Source organism: Bos indicus, chromosome 22, assembly GCF_029378745.1.
Source record: "Bos indicus isolate NIAB-ARS_2022 breed Sahiwal x Tharparkar chromosome 22, NIAB-ARS_B.indTharparkar_mat_pri_1.0, whole genome shotgun sequence".
Lineage (NCBI taxonomy): Eukaryota > Metazoa > Chordata > Mammalia > Artiodactyla > Bovidae > Bos > Bos indicus.
The window spans coordinates 32,202,954-32,223,252 of record NC_091781.1 but is presented as its reverse complement, the minus strand read 5'-3'; the positions used below and the strand labels follow the sequence as shown (position 1 = coordinate 32,223,252).

Sequence of the window (20,299 nt, the reverse complement as noted above, 5' to 3'; positions counted from 1 at the left end):
TTTTTTAAACCATTCATGCATGTTTTACACATTCTTCCTGGTGATTATCAGTTCAGTTCAGTCACTCAGTTGTGTCCTACTCTTCGCGACACCATGGACTGCAGCACGCCAGTCCTTCCTGTCCATCATGAACTCCCAGAGCTTACTCAAACTCATGTCCATCGAGTCAGAGATGCTATCCAGCCATCTCATCCTCTGTCATCCCCTTCTCCTCCTGCCTTCAATCTTTCCCAGCATCAGGGTCTTGCAATGAGTCAGTTCTTCGCATCAAGTGGCCTAAGTACTGGAGTTAGAGCTTCAGCATCAGACCTTCCAATGACTACTCAGGACTGATTTCCTTTAGGATGGACGGGTTGGATCTCCTTGCAGTCCAAGTAACTCTCAAGAGTCTTCTCCAACACCACAGTTCAAAAGCATCAATTCTTGAGTATTGAGCTTTCTTTATAGTTCAACTCTCACATCCATACATGACTACTGGAAAAACCATAGCTTTGACTAGACAGACTTTTGTTGGCAAAGTAATATCTCTGCTTTTTAACATGCCGTCTAGGTTGGTCATAGCTTTTCTTCCAAGGAGCAAGCGTCTTTTAATTGTCACCATCTGCAGTGATTTTGGAGCCCCCAAGAATAAATAAAAGAATAAAGAATAAAGTCTGTCATTGTTTCCATTGTTTCCCCATCTATTTGCCATGAAGTGATGGGACCAGATGCCATGATCTTAGTTTTCTGAATGTTGAGTTTTAAGCCAACTTTTTCACTCTCCTCTTTCACCTTCATCAAGAGACTCTATAGTTTTTCTTCACTTTCTGCCATAAGGGTGGTGCCATCCGGTGATAGAATTCACATCCAGTGATCCGGGTGATATAATTGACATCAAAAACTAAGTTAAATATGACTAGTGGGTGAAAGGTAGGGTGCTGGTGAGCAAGTCCAGGGCCAGTTAGAGGGCAAGTGTTAGAAACACCAGGGGATTACTTTCAAGTTCATCCTGATCATTTTCAGAGTTTAGAACCAGGCAGGATTTCAAGTGTGAGTAGACTGACAGTAGCTGAATGCTTATTTGTTCACCCTCTGAAGAACCCCAGCTGGGGAATTTGCCTGGGAGCTGAGACCACGTGGATCCTGCGAGTGGGTGGGGGAAAAGTGGGGAGGCCCAGGTCTGGCTAGAGCACAGAGGGGCCCTCCCCTCCCAGGGCTGACAGGCACGCAGGCAGGCAGGGCGGGAGGCTGGGTTTGTATGAATGAGGAGCGACCTCAGAATCCCCAGGGAGGGCCCCTGACCAGCTGGATGTAAGCAAGCCTGGCCCGAGATGTCTCTGCCTCTCCCCAGGAGTAAACACACTCACTCTGTGTGGACGTTCTTGAGCCTCACACAGTGGAAGTGTTATTTTAAAGACTCACTTGACTAGAACTGCCAAGGGGGACTGCTTTTTCTAAGTCCTAGCCAGAGACAATGCCCATAAATCTACAGGACTTTCTACTTGTCGGTAACAAACCAGAAATTGCTATTCTTCATCCTTTCAACAGGAATTCAGATGCTACAATGAAGAATGCTGCCTTTTATCGGATGACTTAGGCTAAACCCCCACCCCTGCCCCCATCACCAGGTATTCCAGGTTCGTATTCTGACAGCTTTCTAGAAGGAAGTGGCCCGGGACCCACCGTTACTGGTTAGCCACCGGCGGCTCCTTTTGCCTTGAAGATTGTTTTTGGCATTCCCAAGAACCCCCTTTTACAGGCTTTTGTTTTTCTTTCCTGATCTCACAAGCCCTGGAGGAATGTGCCAACCTCACCCCTTTCTGAGACAGCCACGTGGCTGGCAAAACTGAGGCCATCCTTTGTGTGTGCTGGAGCAGTTGTGTGGAAACAGCCACCCCCAGCAGATGTGTGCACCTGTTTGTGCCTAGTTGGGGACTTGCCCACAGTTATAATCAGCCACCTGCCATACTGAGGCTGGAGGGCAAGGGAGTTCAGGCAATTAGCAAACGGTGGTTGCTGGCCGTTTTGGAGCAAACCAATCACTGAATGAGATCCCTTGAAGATGGTAACTGTCAGTATTTGGTGTGGGAGCATCCCTAGGTTTATAGAACACTTAAAAAAAAAAAAAAAAGCCAAGCCTCAAACTTTCCTTTTCTTTTTGATGCTAAAGCTCTTCCTTATCTGAAAAGCACAATGACCCATGGAAATGAGTGTCAAATGTCACCAAGACAAAAATTAAGCTCTTTAGGAAGTAACCTGGGACTGGAGTCTTCTTCTCACCCACACATAAGCGTAACTCAAAATCCACATTTCATTAAATGTATGTTGTTTAGTCTCTCAGTTGTGTCCGACTCTTTGTGACCCCATGGACTGTGGCCCACCAGGCTCCTCTGTCCATGGAATTCTCCAGGCAAGAATACTGCAGTGGGTTGCCAATCCCTTCTCCAGGGGATCCTCCCAACCCAGGGATTAAACCCAGGTCTCCTGCATTGCAAGCAGATTCTTTACCACTGAACCACCAGGGAAGTCCCATTAAACGCATATGCAAATATAAAAAAGCTATAGTAAATGCCTGTTGAACACTCAAGATAAAGTCTACCAGACAGCTTAAGGGGCCTCCGAGAATCCAAGCGAGTTGTCACAGCTGGGAGCTCTATTTAATACTGTGCTCTGTGCAAGCTAAAGATTTACTGTCATTAGGAACTGGTGTAAATTAGAAACGTTTGCCAGTCTTCTGGAATTGCCTGCACAGAGGTTGGTGATAAGCCCTTTCTTATCTGTGCTTGTTGGAGAGCTGACCTGGCTGTCAAAGTTTTGTACTAAACTGAAGGAACGGGCCATGGCAATGATTACAACAGCCAGAAAAAGTGTATTTAATGTTTGTTAAATGGTGTAACAGGTGTCAATGCAACTACTAAAGCATTCTGGGTGGACCTGGTCTTTAAGGATGTGTGTATGTCTGCTCAGTCATGTCAGACTCTTTGTGATTCATGGACTGTACCCACCAGGCTCCTCTGACCATGGAATTTTCCAGGCAATATTGGAGTGGTGTTATTTCCTTCTCTAGGGGATCTTCTGGACCCAGGGATCAAACCTGCATCTCCTGCATTGGCAGGCGGATTCTTTACCACTAGTGCCATCTGGGAAGCCCTGACAGCTTGCTTAACCATGGTATTATTAGAAGGATCTTGGATACAGAACATAAGCACTAATTTCCTCAACTATGATATCAGTGTTGGTCAACACTTTGGTTGTTAGCAGTTTAAGATACGTTATCAGTTTACTTAGAGCATTTTTTCAGTGGCCAGATAGCCTTCACATCACTCTTTTTTAATTAAAAAAGAAAAATCATGTTTTTTTTTCAGTTATCTGGGAACTTGGCCTTCAATGATGAATCCAGTTCATTACCTTCCTGACTGTATAACTAGGGAATTCTAACAGTAAATTTCTCTCTACTAATTCCCAGGTAAAGGGATATTAAAGGTTGTCGAGCATGAGAAAACACAGTAGCTCTTATAACCCCCTGGCCAGCAGCATCAGCACTATTTGAGGATGTGTTAGAAATGCAAATTCTGGGACCCCACTCCAGACCTATAGAACCAGAAGGGCTGAAGCTGGGACCCAGCAATCTGTTTAATAAATGACTTGAGAACCACAGGAACAGAATAACAGAATGAACACATAATATGAACACAGGGAGGTTTTCAAGAAAGAGATAAAATCTACAATTTAAAACAGGAAAGAAGGTCAAAGAGGCTGAGGAAGCCCAGTAGGTTAGTTTTAGGAGACCCTTCTGAGGCCCTTGTTGTTTAGTTACTCAGTCGTGTCCGACTCTCTGCGACTCCACGGACTGTAGCCTACCAGGCTCCTCTGTCCATGGGATTTTCCAGGCAAGAATACTGGAATGGGTTGTCATTTCCTCTTCCAGGCGATCTTCCCGACCCAGGGATGGAGCCTGCATCTCCTGCATTGCCAGGTGGATTCTTTACCACTGAGCCACCTGGGAAGCCCCTTCCAAGGCTGACCCAGCAGTTATACAGACAGAGTAGGTACCTCCATTCAGTCCCTAAAAAGAAATGCTCACACTCACTGAACATTATTAGGCTTCACAGACTGGGCTAAAACCTCTCTACAGGTTCTGCTATTATCACCAGCATCCCTGTTACATAGATGTGAAAACTGAGATTTAAAAGAGATTTCATTTAAACTCAGCAAGAAAGAAGCTGATATGATTCCAAGCCTACACTTAGACAACTCTGCCTAACTTCTCTAGTTTCAAAATGAAGGGACAGAAAACAAGGAAGGAGAGCAAAGGAGAAAAGAGAAGGCTTTTGCCAGCTTAACTTGAGGTTTTGGAATTTGTAATTATAGCGGCCACTCATTGATTCTACTAAACTTAGTTTCTAGGGTAAAGATAGGTTGCTTTTTTAAAACTAGATAATCTGATTTTAGATGGTGAGGGACAGGGAGAGCTGGTGTGCTTCAGCCCATGGATTGCAAAGGGTCAGACAAGACTTGATGATTGAACAATACAATCTGGTTTAGTAAAAATCTGTATTAAACCACAAAGATCTGATTACAGATAACCAGACTGAATATGCATTATCACTCAGTGCTTCTTAAACCAAACCAACTACTATATGTAGCTGTCCTCTAATAGCAAAGATTCTAAACTTAGTTTAAAAAAAAAAAACTTTCTAAGAGCTACAAAGTCAGACTGCAGTCATTTTTAGCAGAATTTTAGGGCATGCAAGCCCATCTGAGAAGCCTAGCATCCAACAAAGGTTCCTTAAACCACACAAGGTGTTCCTAATCCCTGATTTTTATTTTTCAAACTTTATTGAGTTTGACACTTTTTTTTTCCAGCTGTGCTACCCAGCATGTGAGATCTTAGCTCCCTGACCAGGGATCAAACCTGCACCCTCTGCAGCGGACTCAGGTTATCTCAATCACCGGACTGCTAGGGAAGTCCCTGATGCCCCATTTGTAATCCTAGCTAAAAAGGTCATAGCAAAATCTCAACCCTTGACGAGTTCTTTCTGTTACAGGATAGAGGGCTTGGGAGCAGCTGGAGAAAGAGGGAAACAAGCGGTCAATCTCATTCATAGTCAATCATATGCCAAGGCAAAAAGCTGGGCTCAGATCCACCCGATTCTAATGCCACCACTGATTACTGCAAACAGTTTTTAGTAAAACTGCTCACAGACTGAGACAATTTCATAATAGCTAAAATAAAGTGCCTGCCTCACTTCCCACCCCTTCAGACCAAACCCTGCCAGCTGCTTAAGAGATCTGAGTTAGTCTCGTTCGACCCTGAGTTTGTAGATGCGGGAAACAGGGCCCAGCGACCAAAGACTTACCAGGGGCCTTTAGCTGAGGTGGCGCTAGATCAAGAGGACCAGAGGCTGTCTGGCTGGTTCTCAGGACTCCAGGTTTAAGCTGAGCTGCAGCAGGGGAGGAGGAGGAAGGAGAGGAGGGAACTGGGAAGCTGGGTGGAGAGAACAGGGGGAGGGGCCGGAAAAGCCAGGGCTGAGCCAGAACTCTTCCCCTCCCCTCCCAAGTCAGAGGGTCTTTCTATTCTTGGGATTTCCTCCCCACCCCATTTAATCAGGTCTTGATCGCACCTCAAGCCAAATCAGGCAGTCGCCTTTTTGGAGTGGAAAGTGAGAACTGAAAGGATTATAGAAGCTAGGGATGCCCCCATCCCTTCTGGGAAAAGGAGGGACACCCCACTTCATCTTAATCAGATGCAGCTCCTTCCTTGGGGTTCTGCTGTGAGCATACATTCCTAGGCTGCCCTTGGTTTCTAGCTGCCTTGGACCTCTCTGTTCCTTCACAAGACAATAAATTAGAAACTTCTGTGGCTCTAAAAGAAAAAGGGCATGTGCTATGTGGCAGACAAGTGCTCAGCATTTTACTTATACAAAAAGAGAAAGAGAAAAAAAAGGATGTCATTCAATCCTTATAGCAAACTGAGGTGTAGGAGCTGTTTCTAACTTACAGATAAGGAAACGGAGGCTTAGAGAGGTCACCTGGCTGCCTGCTGTCCCACCAGAGCTGGTACATGGGCAGCCAGGGTTGGGACATAGGCCACTGTAAAACCATCACATACTTAGAAACAAATCAACAGACGTGCTCTGGCTGGCCCTAGACCTGTGATGTGCAGTAATAAGGTCAGGATCTAGAACTGGATTCAGTTCCAGGTCTCCATGTTTATAGGACTTAGCTAAACTAACCTATGTAAGCCTCGGTTTCCTCATTATAAAGACAGGGATACTGATGTGTTTTCTGGCATTCTTGGGAAGATGCTATGAAGCTATGTTGCTATGAAGGCACCTGCCTATGTTCATTAAATGTATTCTTTCCTTTCTGATCACAGCACAGGAGGCCAACAATTATACCAAACACTTTACTTCATTCATCCTCAAAACAGGCTAGGGGTGGCTTCTTAACACTGAGAAGAATCCCCAGTGGGTGATCTAGGTTAGAGTTGCCAGATTAAACATTTAGAACACACACTAAAAAAAGTTATCCCTTGTTTATTTTATGTGTTCAGTCTGGCAATCCTAACAGTTGGTAATAAACCACATGGGTAAAGAACTTTGGAAGCAGCTTGGCAAGTCCCTAGTTGTAAGTGGCTTTAGGATTGATTCAACAGAACCCACGGTAACTGGTGGAAGTGCAGCCTTGAAACTTGCTCCTCCAACATCATGACCAGTCTGTGGAATTTGTACCAGACCCTCCTTATCTCTGCATTCTACCAGAGACAAGAAACCAGCTTGTGTTGTGGGAAACTCAGCGTCCTCTCATCTAGAATTCCTTTGTTAAACTCTTGTCTGTTGTCTAACTTGTAACCAAGGACAAATTACTCTGTCCATCTGCATGCTTGATAGGGATCAACTGTCAAACTACTTTTTTTTTTAGAATCTGAAGAATTTCTTATAATAATGAAAATGTGATGAGAGACTTTTTTTCTAAACATTAGCCAGCTTGCCAAGAACTCTGATCCTGTCTACTTTGAAACTTCATGTCTTTTAGAAGAAATATAATCCACAAAAATGACTTAGGCTGAGAATGAGGTTAACACAAAAATCTGTAAATATTGAAAATAAAAACACTTTAGAAATTCAGAGAGACAGAGGGTAGAATGGTGGTTGCCAGGAGTTGAGGGGAAGCCAGTGAAACCCCAAGGTCTGAGCCAGGGCTGATGATATTCCACTGCTGCCGGAAATGAGAATTACAGGTACCAGGCACAGTTCAAACGCTTTTATGGGCATTTTCTCTCTTGATTTTCATAATGGCCCTAGGAGGTCTAGGTCATGTTATTGCCTGTGCCTCGGACCTGGGAGATCATACGTATTGAAATCAGAAAGAGGCTAAGAGGTTCCCAGACGTACATGCAAAAGGACTTTTTTGCAGATTTCTGTGAGGTTCCACCTTCATCAACGGAGTACCTGTTTAGACGCCTACAAGAGGATCCTTTCTTTAATAATCCATCTAATACCCAGGCCTTACAGTTTTCAACAACCAGGACCAAGCTACACAATTTGCAAGACCCAGTGAAAAATTAAAATATGGAGCTTCTTTGTTTAAAAAATCATGAGGAATCTCAAGATGGCTACAGAAGAGTGTCAAACTGAGCGTGGGTCCCTTCTGAGCAGGGGGCCCTGTGTGACTGCACAGGTCACACCCTGGTGAAGTCTGCCCCGCCAACAGCATTTTTCCCTGGTAGGTTTCCACTGTCTTAATTGCTTCCTTTCTGCCTGCCCAGCCTCAGGCGCCTGTGCCCAGAAGTAAATGAGCCTGTTCACAAAGGCATACAGACCCCCGGGGGCCAGCAGTTCTGGACATGGCCCCCCACATGCCGCGGGGAATCACAAGCTCGCTGCCTTGTTGCTCTGGGGTGGCAGGGAAGGGCTTTAAGCCTTGGTTTGGGAAGTTTCCGTTAGGTCAAGTGGGTAGTGTTCCATGAATCTTACATTCATTTTGAAAAACGATGCAGTGTCAGAGATCTGTAGGTCACTGTGCTAATCTATGAGCTTTATAACAGTACAAAATAACACTTAAAAAAATTCTGACATAAGCACCGTATATTCATTATCAATAAATGAAAACACACTGACATGTGAAGAAGGCAAATTGCAAACATTTCTATCCCACCCATCCCAAGATAACTCAGTCATGACAATAGTATCAGCTTAATTTTTTTTTTTTACCTCTACCATAAACAGGACAAATTTGTTTTGCAAATTTGAAAGTTGTTCAGAGAGTAGATCTTAAATGTCCTCATCACAAGAAAAAAAATTTTGTAACTATGTATGGTGATGGATTTTAACTAGACTTGTTGTGGTGATCATTTTGTAATACATACAAATATTGAATCATTATGTTATATACCTGAAACTAATATATGGTTACAAGTCAATCATACCTCAATTAAAAATTTTTTTTTACTTTTTAAAAAGAACTGTAATTATTCTTATTTACAGATGGGAAACTGCAGTAGAGAGATGTTCAATAACACAGGTAAGATTGTTCACCAGTGAGAAGCAGGATCTGGAGTCAAACTCAGTTTTGCCTAACTTCAGAATCCACTCTACAGCAGTCTTTTTGGTGGGGAGTCTGTAGGTGTGCAGAAAGAAAATACTACATCTTCTAATGATACTTTCTTTGTATGCATTCTTTGAACATGTTACTCTATGTCACTGCTTTTGATGATGACTCTTTTGTGAGTATTTTACAATATACATGATGCTAATATAGTTCTCCATGTCTACAACTATGGGCTTCCCTGTTAGCGCAGCTGGTAAAGAATCTGCCTGCAGTGCAAGAGACCCCGGTTCAATTCCTGGGTTGGGAAGATCTTCTGGAGAAGGGATAGGCTACCCACTCCAGTATTTTTGGGTTTCTCTGGTGGCTCAGCTGGTAAGGAATCTGCCTGCAATGCGGGAGACCTGGGTTCGATCCCTGGGTTGGGAAGATCCTCTGGAGAAGGGAAAAGGCTACCCACTCCAGTATTCCGGCCTGGAGAATTCCATGGACTGTATAATCCATGGGGTTGCAAAGAACTAGACGTGACTGAGTGACTTTCACTTTCAAATCTATAACTGTATAATGAAATAAATAATTAAATGTATACAAATGAATGGGGCTGTATGAACAAAACAATTTAGAGGTTAGTGCACTGTGCTATAACTTACAGACTAGTTTTTATACATGTATCATATATTTGAATATATTGGCATACATGTTTTTTTTAATAAAAAAAGGATGATACATATGCTTTTTTCTATTTTCTATATTGTAATCATTTTTCCATGTCAATAAATATTCACCTACAAATGTATTCTAATGTAAGTACTGAGCTTCTTAAGTGTTACTTTTGATGAGATCTCATGATTTAGAACAAGGATCTGATATCCATCCTACATTCCAATGCCTTCATCCCACCCTCACTCCAATGAACGGTGGAGTGTCTGGAAGCCAGGGACTCTGTTTAAAGATACATCTCTCTTCTCAAAAGAATTGAAATTCAGGACTCAAAAAAGATATTTGTGTTCATATCAGTATTATTCATAAGAGCCAAAAAGTGGTGTAACCCAAGTATTCACTCACAGATGAATGGATAAGCAAAAGTGGTAAATGCATATAGTGGAATATTAGTCCTAAAGCACAGGAAATTCTAACACATGGTACAATATGGATGAAACATGAGGACATTATGCTGAGTGAAAGAAGCCAGTCACAGGAAGACAAATACTGTATGAGTTCACTTATATAAGGCATCCAGAATAGGCAAATTCGTGGAGATGGAAAGTAGAATGGTGACTGTTAGAAGCTTAGGGGGAAGGAGAGAAGGGTTATTATGTAATGGGTACAGAGTTTCCATTTTTCAAGATGGAAGATCTTGGAGATGGATGTGGTGATGGTTGTCCAGCAACTTAAAATGGTTCAGATAGGAGGACTTCCCTGATAGGCTGGTGGTGAGCAGTGTGCCTACCAATGCACAGGACATACACTTGAACCCTTTTCTGGGATGATCTCACATGTCTCGGAGCAACGAAGCCCATGCATCCCAACTACCAAAGTCCACAAGTTGCAGTCCGTGCTCCACAACAAGAGAAGCCAGCACGATGACAAGCCCGCACACGGCAGCAAGGAGTGGCCACCACCTGTCACAACTAGGGAAAGCCTTAGTGTAACAACAAAGACCAGCACAGCCAAAAACTAATAAACTAAAAAAAGAAAAAAGTTAACATGGTAAAACAACAACAATGCATCTCAGTATACTCGACAGACTTAGTGGAAGCAAAGTCCCAGGTACCAAGTCTTCCTTCTGTACTAGGCATCCTGCAAGGTGTGTGATCTCATTCAATTCTCACAACAAATCCCTTAAAGCAAAGGGACCTTAGGGAGGTGGATGAACCTAGAACCTATTATACAAAGTCAGTCAGAAAGAAAAACACAAATATCGTATATTAACGCAAATATATGGAATCTAGAAAGATGGTGCTGATGTACTTATTTGCAGGGCAGCAATGGAGATGCAGACATAGAGAAAAGACTTGTGGACACAGGTGTTGGGGGGCGGGAAGGAGAGGGTGGGACAAATGGAGAAGTAGCATGGAAACACTATCATATATAAAATAGATGGCCAGTAGGAATTTGCTGTACGACTCAGGGAATTCAAACCAGGGGCTCTGTGACAACCTAGAGGGGTGGGATGGGGTGGGAGGTGGGACAGAGGTTCGGGAGTGGGGGGACATATGTATACCTATGGCTGATTCATGTTGATATATGGCAGAAACCAACACAATATTGTAAAACAATCATCCTTCAGTTAAAAACAAATAAATTTTTTAAAAGGGACCTTAGGTTCAATGGCTTGAACTGGCTCAAGGTCATGTCACTAGTAGATGCGGAAGGCTTGTCTCATTCAGCTCATGCCTGCCTGTCTGAATCCAGGGCCCAGAACTTTCCAGTGTCTCTTATAAAGGATGTAAAATGACTGTGGCTAAGTAGTAAAAGACCGGAAACTTAGTCTGCCTCCACCACAGCCCTTAGTGGTCCAGTGCCTTGTATATTGTTAGGTATTCGGTGTTTAATCTATTGAATACAAGGGTGAATAGGGTCCAGCAATGAGAAAAAGACCAAGCATTCCAAGGTCAGTGCTGATGGAGTGCTCATTTCCTGCCTTCTCACTCTTAAGCTATCTCCTCAAGTGACTAATATTAGGCTTGGGGCCGCTCCACTGATAACACCGCTCACCAGAGAGTCCACTGCCTGCTGCCCGCACTGCCCTCCATCAGGGACAGCAAGGATCTGTGGAGGGCTCCCGATACATGTGTAAGTCAGAATGGTACTCTGCGATGGTAGGGGAGACCTGGGGACCGTAAGTCTGGTCCTGTCAACCTGAACTGTCATGGGTATGTCACTTGTTAGTTCATCATGCGTGAAATGAGGGTTCCAATGCATAATATGGGGGCAGCCCTAATACTCTATCTGCAGAGCAGATGAAAAAGCACCCACTGTATGGGATGGATGATTCTTTCCAAATTCAGGGCTCTTCAGAAAAAGCAAGTTCAGAATTTGATGAATGTTTACCTTAAGAGCTATTGGAATTAAAATTGAGAGATGTAAGAATCTGACAGGCAGTACAAAGAAAAGGAACTGCTTGTCTTTTAAAAGCATTTTAATACTGAGCTTTCACCAAATAAACAAGCCCCCACTTCACAAAGTGAAGTGCACAGAACACTGGTCTGGGTAAGGCTCGAACATCAGGGACAAGAAAGTGTGGGAAACACTGTTTATGTGTTTTCTTCTGGGAGATCTGCCATGCACAGGAGTGGATTTGAAACTGATCAAAAAGAACTTAAACTCTGTTGAGTTTTTTTTCCATTTATCTATTTTTAATTGAAGCATAATTGCTTTATAGTATTTGTTGGTTTCTGCTTTCAACAATATAGTTCCCACGCTTATTTGTCTGCAGCTCCCTACTTGTTATCTTGTGTGTTTATTCAATGTAACAACTCAACATCTGGAGAAGTCATGGGGAAATGTTAAACCATAATTGAGTAATATAAATATTACCCACACAAAGTGTCTTAATCTCAGTTGTAAAGTGGGAATAATATTCCACCAATATCATGAGTAGAGATGACGATTAACGAGTTACTGTTTGTAAAACATGTAGAACAGCCTGACACATAGAAGTACTAACCAATCATTAAAACTATATATTAATGTGCTGAACTGATTGATAAAAGAACTATGTTTAAATCAAGCCTTAAAATAGCCATAACACCAAGAGAAAGAAAAGTCATTTCTTACTAGGTTTTTCACAAAAGCTCTTTGCTGATTCATTAAAGTTCTGGTGTGAAATCAGACAGAAACATTAAATTTTTGTCAAGTCAGCCTTCTTTATTCTGTCAGCACGGAAGGTAATGATTCTTACAAGTTTAAGTTTGTGTTAGAATACTAAACAGGAGACTCCTGACAAAGGTCAAGAGCATCAGGCACGGAGTCCTAACTGGGCCACTCCTGCCATGTGGCCTGGACAGTCCACTACTTACTCTCTCCACAGCTAAGTTTTCCTCTCTGTAAAATGGGGATACCACTAATGCCTGTCATCACAGGATTGGTGGGAAGGTTCAGTGCACTAACACTAATAGCAACAGTAAAGCCAAACAACAGAGACAAAGCAACTGAGTTCCAGATTCCAGAGAAGTTAGTTATCCACAGTATTACAGCAAGTACCTGGGCCTGGATTTGAACCCAAGCAATTAAATTCCAAAGCTCCTCTTCACGTCTGCCTCCCATTGATATAAGGACATACTCAACATAGCACCTAGCCCATGGGAGCTGCTTTTTTTTTTTAAACATCGTCACTGATTTTAAAGGTCCCAGAAATGGAATGATATTTTAGAGCTTTAAGTGCTCTAGAGGTAACAAGTAGGAGGACAAGTTCTTTAAAAGCCTTTGATTTCTTTTTTCCCCTCCCTTCATTAACTCCTCTCAAGGCATCTAGAGAAGTTCCTTTCCCATGGGAAACAGCTGCTATTTTTGTAGCACAGCTGTAAATTGTGTATTATTCCTACCCATTTGAAGCTAGGTGACAATATGCTATCATTCTGACCCAGCACTGAAATGAAATTGTAGTCACTTTTTCTTATAAGCAGAAGTGCCCTAGTCACACAGTTTCTTGGTAATTTCCACCTTTCAGGATCTTAAAAAAAGAAAAGAAAAGAAATGCCTTGCTTTTACAAAGTCGTTTGCAGCTGGCTCAGTGATAAAACCTCGCCGTGTCAGCTTTCAGGAATCCTGTTTGTCTGTGTTGTGTTACCCAAGTAGCTTGTTATCTTTGCAGCTTAAGGGCTGACTTGGAAATTCAGGCTGTCAACTATTTAAAGAAAATGGAAGTCCTCACGCCACTATTTTAATTAACTTTCCAGAGAGCAAGGTTTGGTTATGATAGTGTTAACTTAAAATACTCTGAAGGAAAGAGGGCAGAAACAAAATGAGGAGGAGGATTGTTGTTTTAAAAGGCATTCTAGGAAGAAGAATTTGAACATAGCCATGATGGCGAAACAGTATAGGGTATGTAAAGAAAAGAGAAGAGAGTCGGGAACAAATATTAAGGAGTATGAATGGTAGAGCGTGGCTAGTTAAAATGTATTAATGCAGATTATATGGGGCCTTGAATGCCAGGTTAGGGTTTTGGAAGGTGGATGTCTATGCAATGGGAGATAAGAGATGTGTGGAAATCAACAACGATCACATTTATGTCTTAAGAAGATAACAGGGGGTTATGTGTGGGTATTATGTGGTACACAATGGAATCGGAACAGATCCAGGAACTCACTGACTATGTGAGTGAGTTTGGCCTAAAATTTCCATCCATTAATTTGTTAAATGGTGATGATAAAACTGGTAGGAACTGAATGAAATCAGGCATGGACTATTAAAATAATGTTACAGAAAGCAGTCAAACAATCAACACACACATGCATACTTTTACAGTCAGGCTGACTGGAGGAGACTGACAGCTGAGAAAGCTGGTGTTCTGATAGAAGGAAAGAAGGGAGCTGTCTGAGGTGGAGGAGAAAGGTGGGAGGGAAAAGGGAAAATCCTGAGAGATGATTCAAGAGAGAAAGGAGCTTATACAAGGGGAGGCAGCGGGGGAGTTGGTCTGGGGGCTGGGATGCTGGCGGGTTCAGCGTTAGAAATGCTAAATATGAGAAAGAATGAGATATTTACAAGGAGTGGGTGGCCCAGAGCAGCCCCAAGAATTAGGTGTTCAATCAGTGTTTTAATTGAAAATGCCACATGGCTCTACTCCAGGAGGGTAGTACTTGAGGATCTTTATTGATCCATAATTAAACCTCAGTGAGCAAACTCAGTGAAGTTCTAAAAGCCATGGCATGTAAGCCAAGAGAGATGTGGAGTTCAGAACTGTCACTGAGGGAGCTCTGGATAGAAAAACAGATTCTCTGGAAGGAATCAAGGAAGTATCAGGCGTGTATAAGTTCCCTTTCAGCACTTCATACTCGACCTCCTTTGAGGAATTTGCCTTTGCTTGTTCCCAGTGGAGAAACATCACTTAGAAAAATAATCACAGATAACTCCAATCCCAATTACACAAAGATGTTCATCAAAGTAGTATTTATATCAGCAAAAAATGGGAAGCAATTCATATTTAAGACAACAGAGGAGTGGTAGATTATGTCCATCAATTTGATGGAATATGAAAGCGGCGACTGGGGGAACCATTCTAAGCACTTTATATATATTAATTCAATCAGTCATCATAGCAATTCTATGGGGTATACACTAATAAAAGCCCTATTTCACAGATGAGGAAACTGAGGCTTGGTAAATTTAAATAACTTGCTCAAGATTGCACAGGTAATAACGGGCAGACCTGGGACTTCAGTGAGTCTGTCTGGTTCTAATGTCTTCACTCTAAACAGTATATAACATTGCCACAAAGGCTACTTTTTATTTTTGCCTGATTTTCCTAAATTAGTTTTATAACAAAACTTTGGAGGAAAAATATACCTTCTCCATTCAGGGGAGGAGGAGATCAAATAGGGAAGGAGTGGTGGCAATGAGCAAAAATTCTGCTTCTTTATATACCCAATGACAAAAGCTCATATTTCCTATTCTTTCAATCTCATCAGCAGTAACTAATGCTCGTACAACAAACTATAATCTACAAAGTCCTTGAATCCATTCATAGCGCCAAAACTACCCAGCCAAGTCTCATTTTCCTTAGTCCCAATTTACAGATGAGGAAATGGAGGCTGAGAATGAGCACAGGGCTCATTCAATTTCACGGTGCTGGTTTCATGATTCCCAGTTCCAAGCTCCTTCTACTACTCAGCATGGTTTAGACAATTTCAAGACACTGTCCACCATTTCTTTAGTAATCACTCAGGAAAGCACCAGGAACACACTGAAATTAAAGAAAACGATTAACTTGGGTTTGGCCAGACTAACTCTCCAAACTTGACATCTTAGGGCTAAAAGGTCTGGGCTACCCAAGTACAGTTCTTTTTAAGACTTCTTCTGCCTCAGGCAAGCCATTTTCCCTAAAGGAGGTTTGCGGAATCAATCTTTTTCTCTTTCATTCTTTCCCCTGCCATGTGATTACAGCTTCTTCATACCTGTGTAGGTCCCAAAAAGCTCTTCAGAGGTTGCCAAGAGATGGGACAGGATGATGATAATGAAGAGGGAAATAATGATACTTAAATAGCTAATAATAACAGCCAAAGTGTATAGAGAGCTTGCTGCATGCCAGATACCGCTCTGGGCAATGTTTCCATACAGTTAATCTCACAACAGACCTGTGAAGGAGGTGCCATTATCTTGATGGGGAAATGAGGCTCAGAGGGTGTCCATCACATGCTTGACCAGGAGAAAGTGGGGGAGGAAGGGTTAGCAGTGCACAGACAGTGGAGTCTGAGGTGTTGGCCCTGAAAGCCTTCATTTATAAATCAACTTCAGACTCAGCCCCTAGCGAAGGAATTCCTTGCATATCTGATCTTCCTAGGAAATATGGCTCCTCCAGGGAAGACAAGAGTGGAGAACACGGCTGCTCTTGATGTTAACGACCTAGAGACTAATTTATCTTCTTTTTAATGCCTTGACATTTTCTTTTAATTAGAAAAAATTATCAAAGAAGCTATCAGGGAAGATTTGTTGGAGAAGGAATAGGCTACCCACTCCAGTATTCTTGGCCTTCCCTTGTGGCTCAGCTGGTAAAGAATTCACTTGCAATGCAGAACTTGGTTCAATCCCTGGGTTGGGAAGATCCCCTGGAGAAGGGAAAAGCTACCCAGTCCAGTATTTTGGCCTGGAGAACTCCACGGACTATACAGAGTCGGACTTGACTGAGTGACTTGCACTTTCAGTAATTTTTATGATTCCTTCAAAGCTTATTCACTAACCTAAAATTTTTTTTTAATCACAGAACAGAGCTGAAAAGAGAATGCGGTGAGTGGATCGTGGCATGTTAAGTGGATGCCTCAGTCATTCTACCAAATTAAATGGGCAGATGTGGAAAGTGCACGAGTTTCTGAAGTGAAGCATGACTCTGAGACTGCAAGTTTTCAAGCCTGGAAGGCATGATCTGGTTATCAGTCTGTTAAGGAGCACACTAGTCAAAGACTTGGCGGGGAATGAATACTAGTTGATCTGTAAATAATCTACTGGTAAAGTTTACCCGGAGTGGAACATTAACACGGTAGAGGCGAGGCTTTCAGCCAGTCGTCAGCCTGTGAGCTGTTTCGAATCAGAGGCCTGGCCTCCACCTTTAACCCTTTCTACTACTCCAAGGGCAACTATTGCATGAAAAGAACAGACTGGAGATGACAGAGGAGGGTGAATTCAAATATAAACACTCTCTGATGATTTGGCCAGTTAGGCAGTTAGGACCAGTAAGTGTCTCGGTGGCAACAATACAACTGTTAGGTCAAGTGTATGAAGGATGAGGCCCCTTCAGGGCAGCTGCAAAAAGAAAGCCCCTATTAATCCCTTAACTAAGCAGCTGATGGATTTAATCTTTTTGTGCTTATAGTATATCTCTTCAAACACAGGATTAGTATAAGTTTAAAAAATCAGAATGGGTTACCCAAGCTTTTTATAGATTTTTTCATTTGCTAACAGATGACAGAAAATAGAACTTTGGAGCATTTCTGAGAACAAGTTCTGTCACTCCAGCTTGGAAAGCTTCATTGCCTGGATTCATTCACAAAAGAATAGGTTTCTATTTGAAGAGGAAAGAGACCTCCGTCTCTCGCCTAGGGATCTACTTTCTTTTGATTTTGCATCCATTGTTATTTAAAATAGCATTAAAAGATTCAGTGAGTTATTCTGCATAGTTATATCAGAAAAGGAACCATACCTGGTGTAATCCCCTTTGGCTTCCTAAAAAAAAAAAAGATGATCAGTTTGTACTGATGTTAATCAAGCTAAAAGAATTTTTACTCTTGATCATTCTCTACTCTTAAAATGCCCGAGTTTTGTTTCGAATTTTTTTTTTCCTCAAGGAACATTTTCCCTATCTACCACACTGGAGAAAAATGTGGCATTTAGGACATTGCTATTACTCATTAATTTTTCTTGTTTTTAACAGACAAGACAAATCTATCTGAAAACACATAAATGATTATTTCTCCTTTTAAGTTTTGAAGATCACGTGATAAATGCTTGTCTACCAGAGCAGCACACTTTTTAGTCTGGATGCAGACCTTTTAAATCATTACACAGATAAACCAACACATGCCATTTACTTTCTTTTTTTAAACCAGCATAGAACCCACTGTTTTTCTACTATGCATGGCTTTAAGAATTAAAGGGCTCTTTAACTCAACCTCAAGAAAAAGTATACAAAAGTTACTAAATTTAAATGCAGATTACAGCTGTTGTGACAACTGCCACCTCCCAAATTCAAGTCACCCAGAGCTCTTTGCCAGGAATATGGTCTTAACGCTCCTTCCTCAGTGAAGTCTAAATTTCATTTTCTTCTGAGACACACAATGCCACATTCTCCCTCATCATTTAAACCACACGAAAACAGAAAACGGTGGCTCACATCTTATTCTGGCAAACAACCAGGCGACTTTAGAACATCAGCTACTGGCCCATGCAAAAGTCTCCGAATTTCAGGCAGTTCACAAAACCCAATACACAAAACAAGCAAGTAAAAAGCGGTTTGTCAGTTCTTACCTGTAGAATGAGTGCCGCTAACCTGAAGATAGTTTCGCTGTCTACTTCGATTTGCCCCTGTCGGAGGAAAAGGAAAGCATCACTGAATACAGGCTGCCCTAGGTCGTAGCAAATGGCTGTGGAGTTTGGGAAGCTGTCACAGCTTGGCACCTCCAGTTTACGATCAAATGCAGATCATACCATTCCGGAGGAAAGGGAGGGGGGGCGTGGAGAGACACATCCAGGGTTAAGGGGAAGCCACAGGGTGTGTGTGTGTGTGTGTATGTGTGTGTGTGTGTGTGTGTGTGTAAAAGAGAGAGTGTGCGCTTTAATTAGCTGTGGGAAATTGTGTTTTGAGAGCAGTATTCTGGAAGGAACACACATGACTGAAAATTCAGACAGACTCTAAATGCATGAATAATTTTTATCTAAGTTCATTTTTACGCTCCGATTTTCTTAGTTTGTTTAGTGTTTTCCTGCATCATAGCAATTATTTTGGTATACATACACAATGCAAATATTATAAAAAATGTAAGTTCCACTTCTGTGTCAATGAGACTCTTGAATTAATATTTATAGTTTTATAGAGAAAATGTAAAGCCTTAAGAACCAGTTACAGCAAATGCTTAAAAGGCCAAAATTCTGTTGCTTTATATTGAAGTTTGATGAATCCTAATTTATCCTTTTTCCAGTATTTTATTTTTTAAGATCCCAAAGAAGAATAGGAGTTTGAGGCTGTAATTAACAGGAATACTTACTCAGGAAGGGATACACAAGTGTGTGTGTGGGGGGGGGGGGAGCAAGGGATGGGGGACTGCCTCTATCAATAATACTCACATATACCTTCATTTATTTTGTTAAATGTGATGACATAAGTAAATACCATTATTGCATTGTATGATAAATTCAACACTGAGTAGTAGACTAGGGTCATTATTTAAAAAACAATTTTTTGGGGTAAGATGCTAGCTTATAAGCATTACCACATGCTAAAACAATTCCATATAACCCTCTCCTTGTGTAAATCCTGTATAATTAGTACTCAGACTGCATAGTGTTTAAGAACACAGGTCTGCAAATTGCCCTGCACATTTTCTTTCTCCTTTCTACCTGTTGAATCTGGGCTGAAGAGTTTTGTAATTACACCAAGTGTATCAGTGGTAAGTAATTTAGTAGTTTTAAAGTAAATGCACATTAGGTAGGTTTATAGGAGCAGTTAGCTCAGTGAGAATTTCTGGAAGGTTTATGCTTCTCTCTCAAGTTTCCAAATGACTTGACTGGGCTTCTCAAAAAAAAGAAAAAAAAAAAAAAAAACCCAAAAAACAAAAACTAGTAACAACAATTCTTTTAGAACTCATAAAATAAAAATATACAGCCCCCAAATCAGGGATGTTACAATGTCAGCAGTGATAATTATCTGTGTTTCCCTTTTATTACAGAATGAAAACAAATTAACTTCATTTTCCAACATCTAAGTATTCCTTCTGAAACCTGAGGCAGAGGATCTGCTTCAAAGTTTTTTGCTTCAAAAGCTGACAGGCCCAGAGCCTTGGAATTCAAAGCTCGCCTATAATCTCTAGAAACAGATTATAAAATCAAAGAAGCCAGGTTGATTGCAGAAATCAATTGCCCTCTGTCTTTCAGGCAAGAGACAGTGGTTTTCTAATCTGGTGAAAGATGATGAAGCAGTTAATCCAACAGGTGAGGAAGGCGCTGATCAAGATTTAAATTTTAGAAAGGCTGAATCCCTTCTCTTCAAAGAAAAAGAAACTCATGCAGAGGGAGGAGAGCTTCGGGCCGGGGTTGGGGGGGGGGGGGGGGGTGGTGGCTAAAAAACATCTTTGTGGAGTTTGAAATTAGACCTGACCTCGTTAAGTTAAATTTGTCTTAAAATTGGAGAGGAGATCAAGTATGTTAGTTCAAATATTAAAAAAAAAAAAAAAAAAAGCAACTAAAGATGAATAAAATATATTGAAAATTACTGCCAACTCCTCTGCCACCCTGTGACCCCTGTGCTTCATCAGAATCTTAGATGAGTCATTTGAACAGTATTTTACACACCAACTTTTCAATTTAGTAAATGGAAGTCCAGCAGATAAAAAGACCTCAAACA

General features: G+C 41.6%; 1 protein-coding gene across 6 annotated transcripts in view; it reads right to left on the bottom strand.

Annotated features, from left to right (window-relative positions):
- FRMD4B (FERM domain containing 4B) overlaps positions 1-20,299 on the bottom strand; it is a 359,361-nt gene that overhangs the window by 56,689 nt on the left and 282,373 nt on the right. For all 6 annotated transcript variants that reach the window (XM_019984894.2, XM_070776331.1, XM_019984892.2 and 3 more), the window contains 2 exons: positions 18,208-18,264; positions 17,384-17,406 (listed from right to left, as the gene is read on the bottom strand). In XM_019984894.2, the coding sequence (XP_019840453.2) occupies positions 17,384-17,406; positions 18,208-18,264 (80 nt within the window). The remainder of the gene's footprint in view (positions 1-17,383; positions 17,407-18,207; positions 18,265-20,299) is intronic.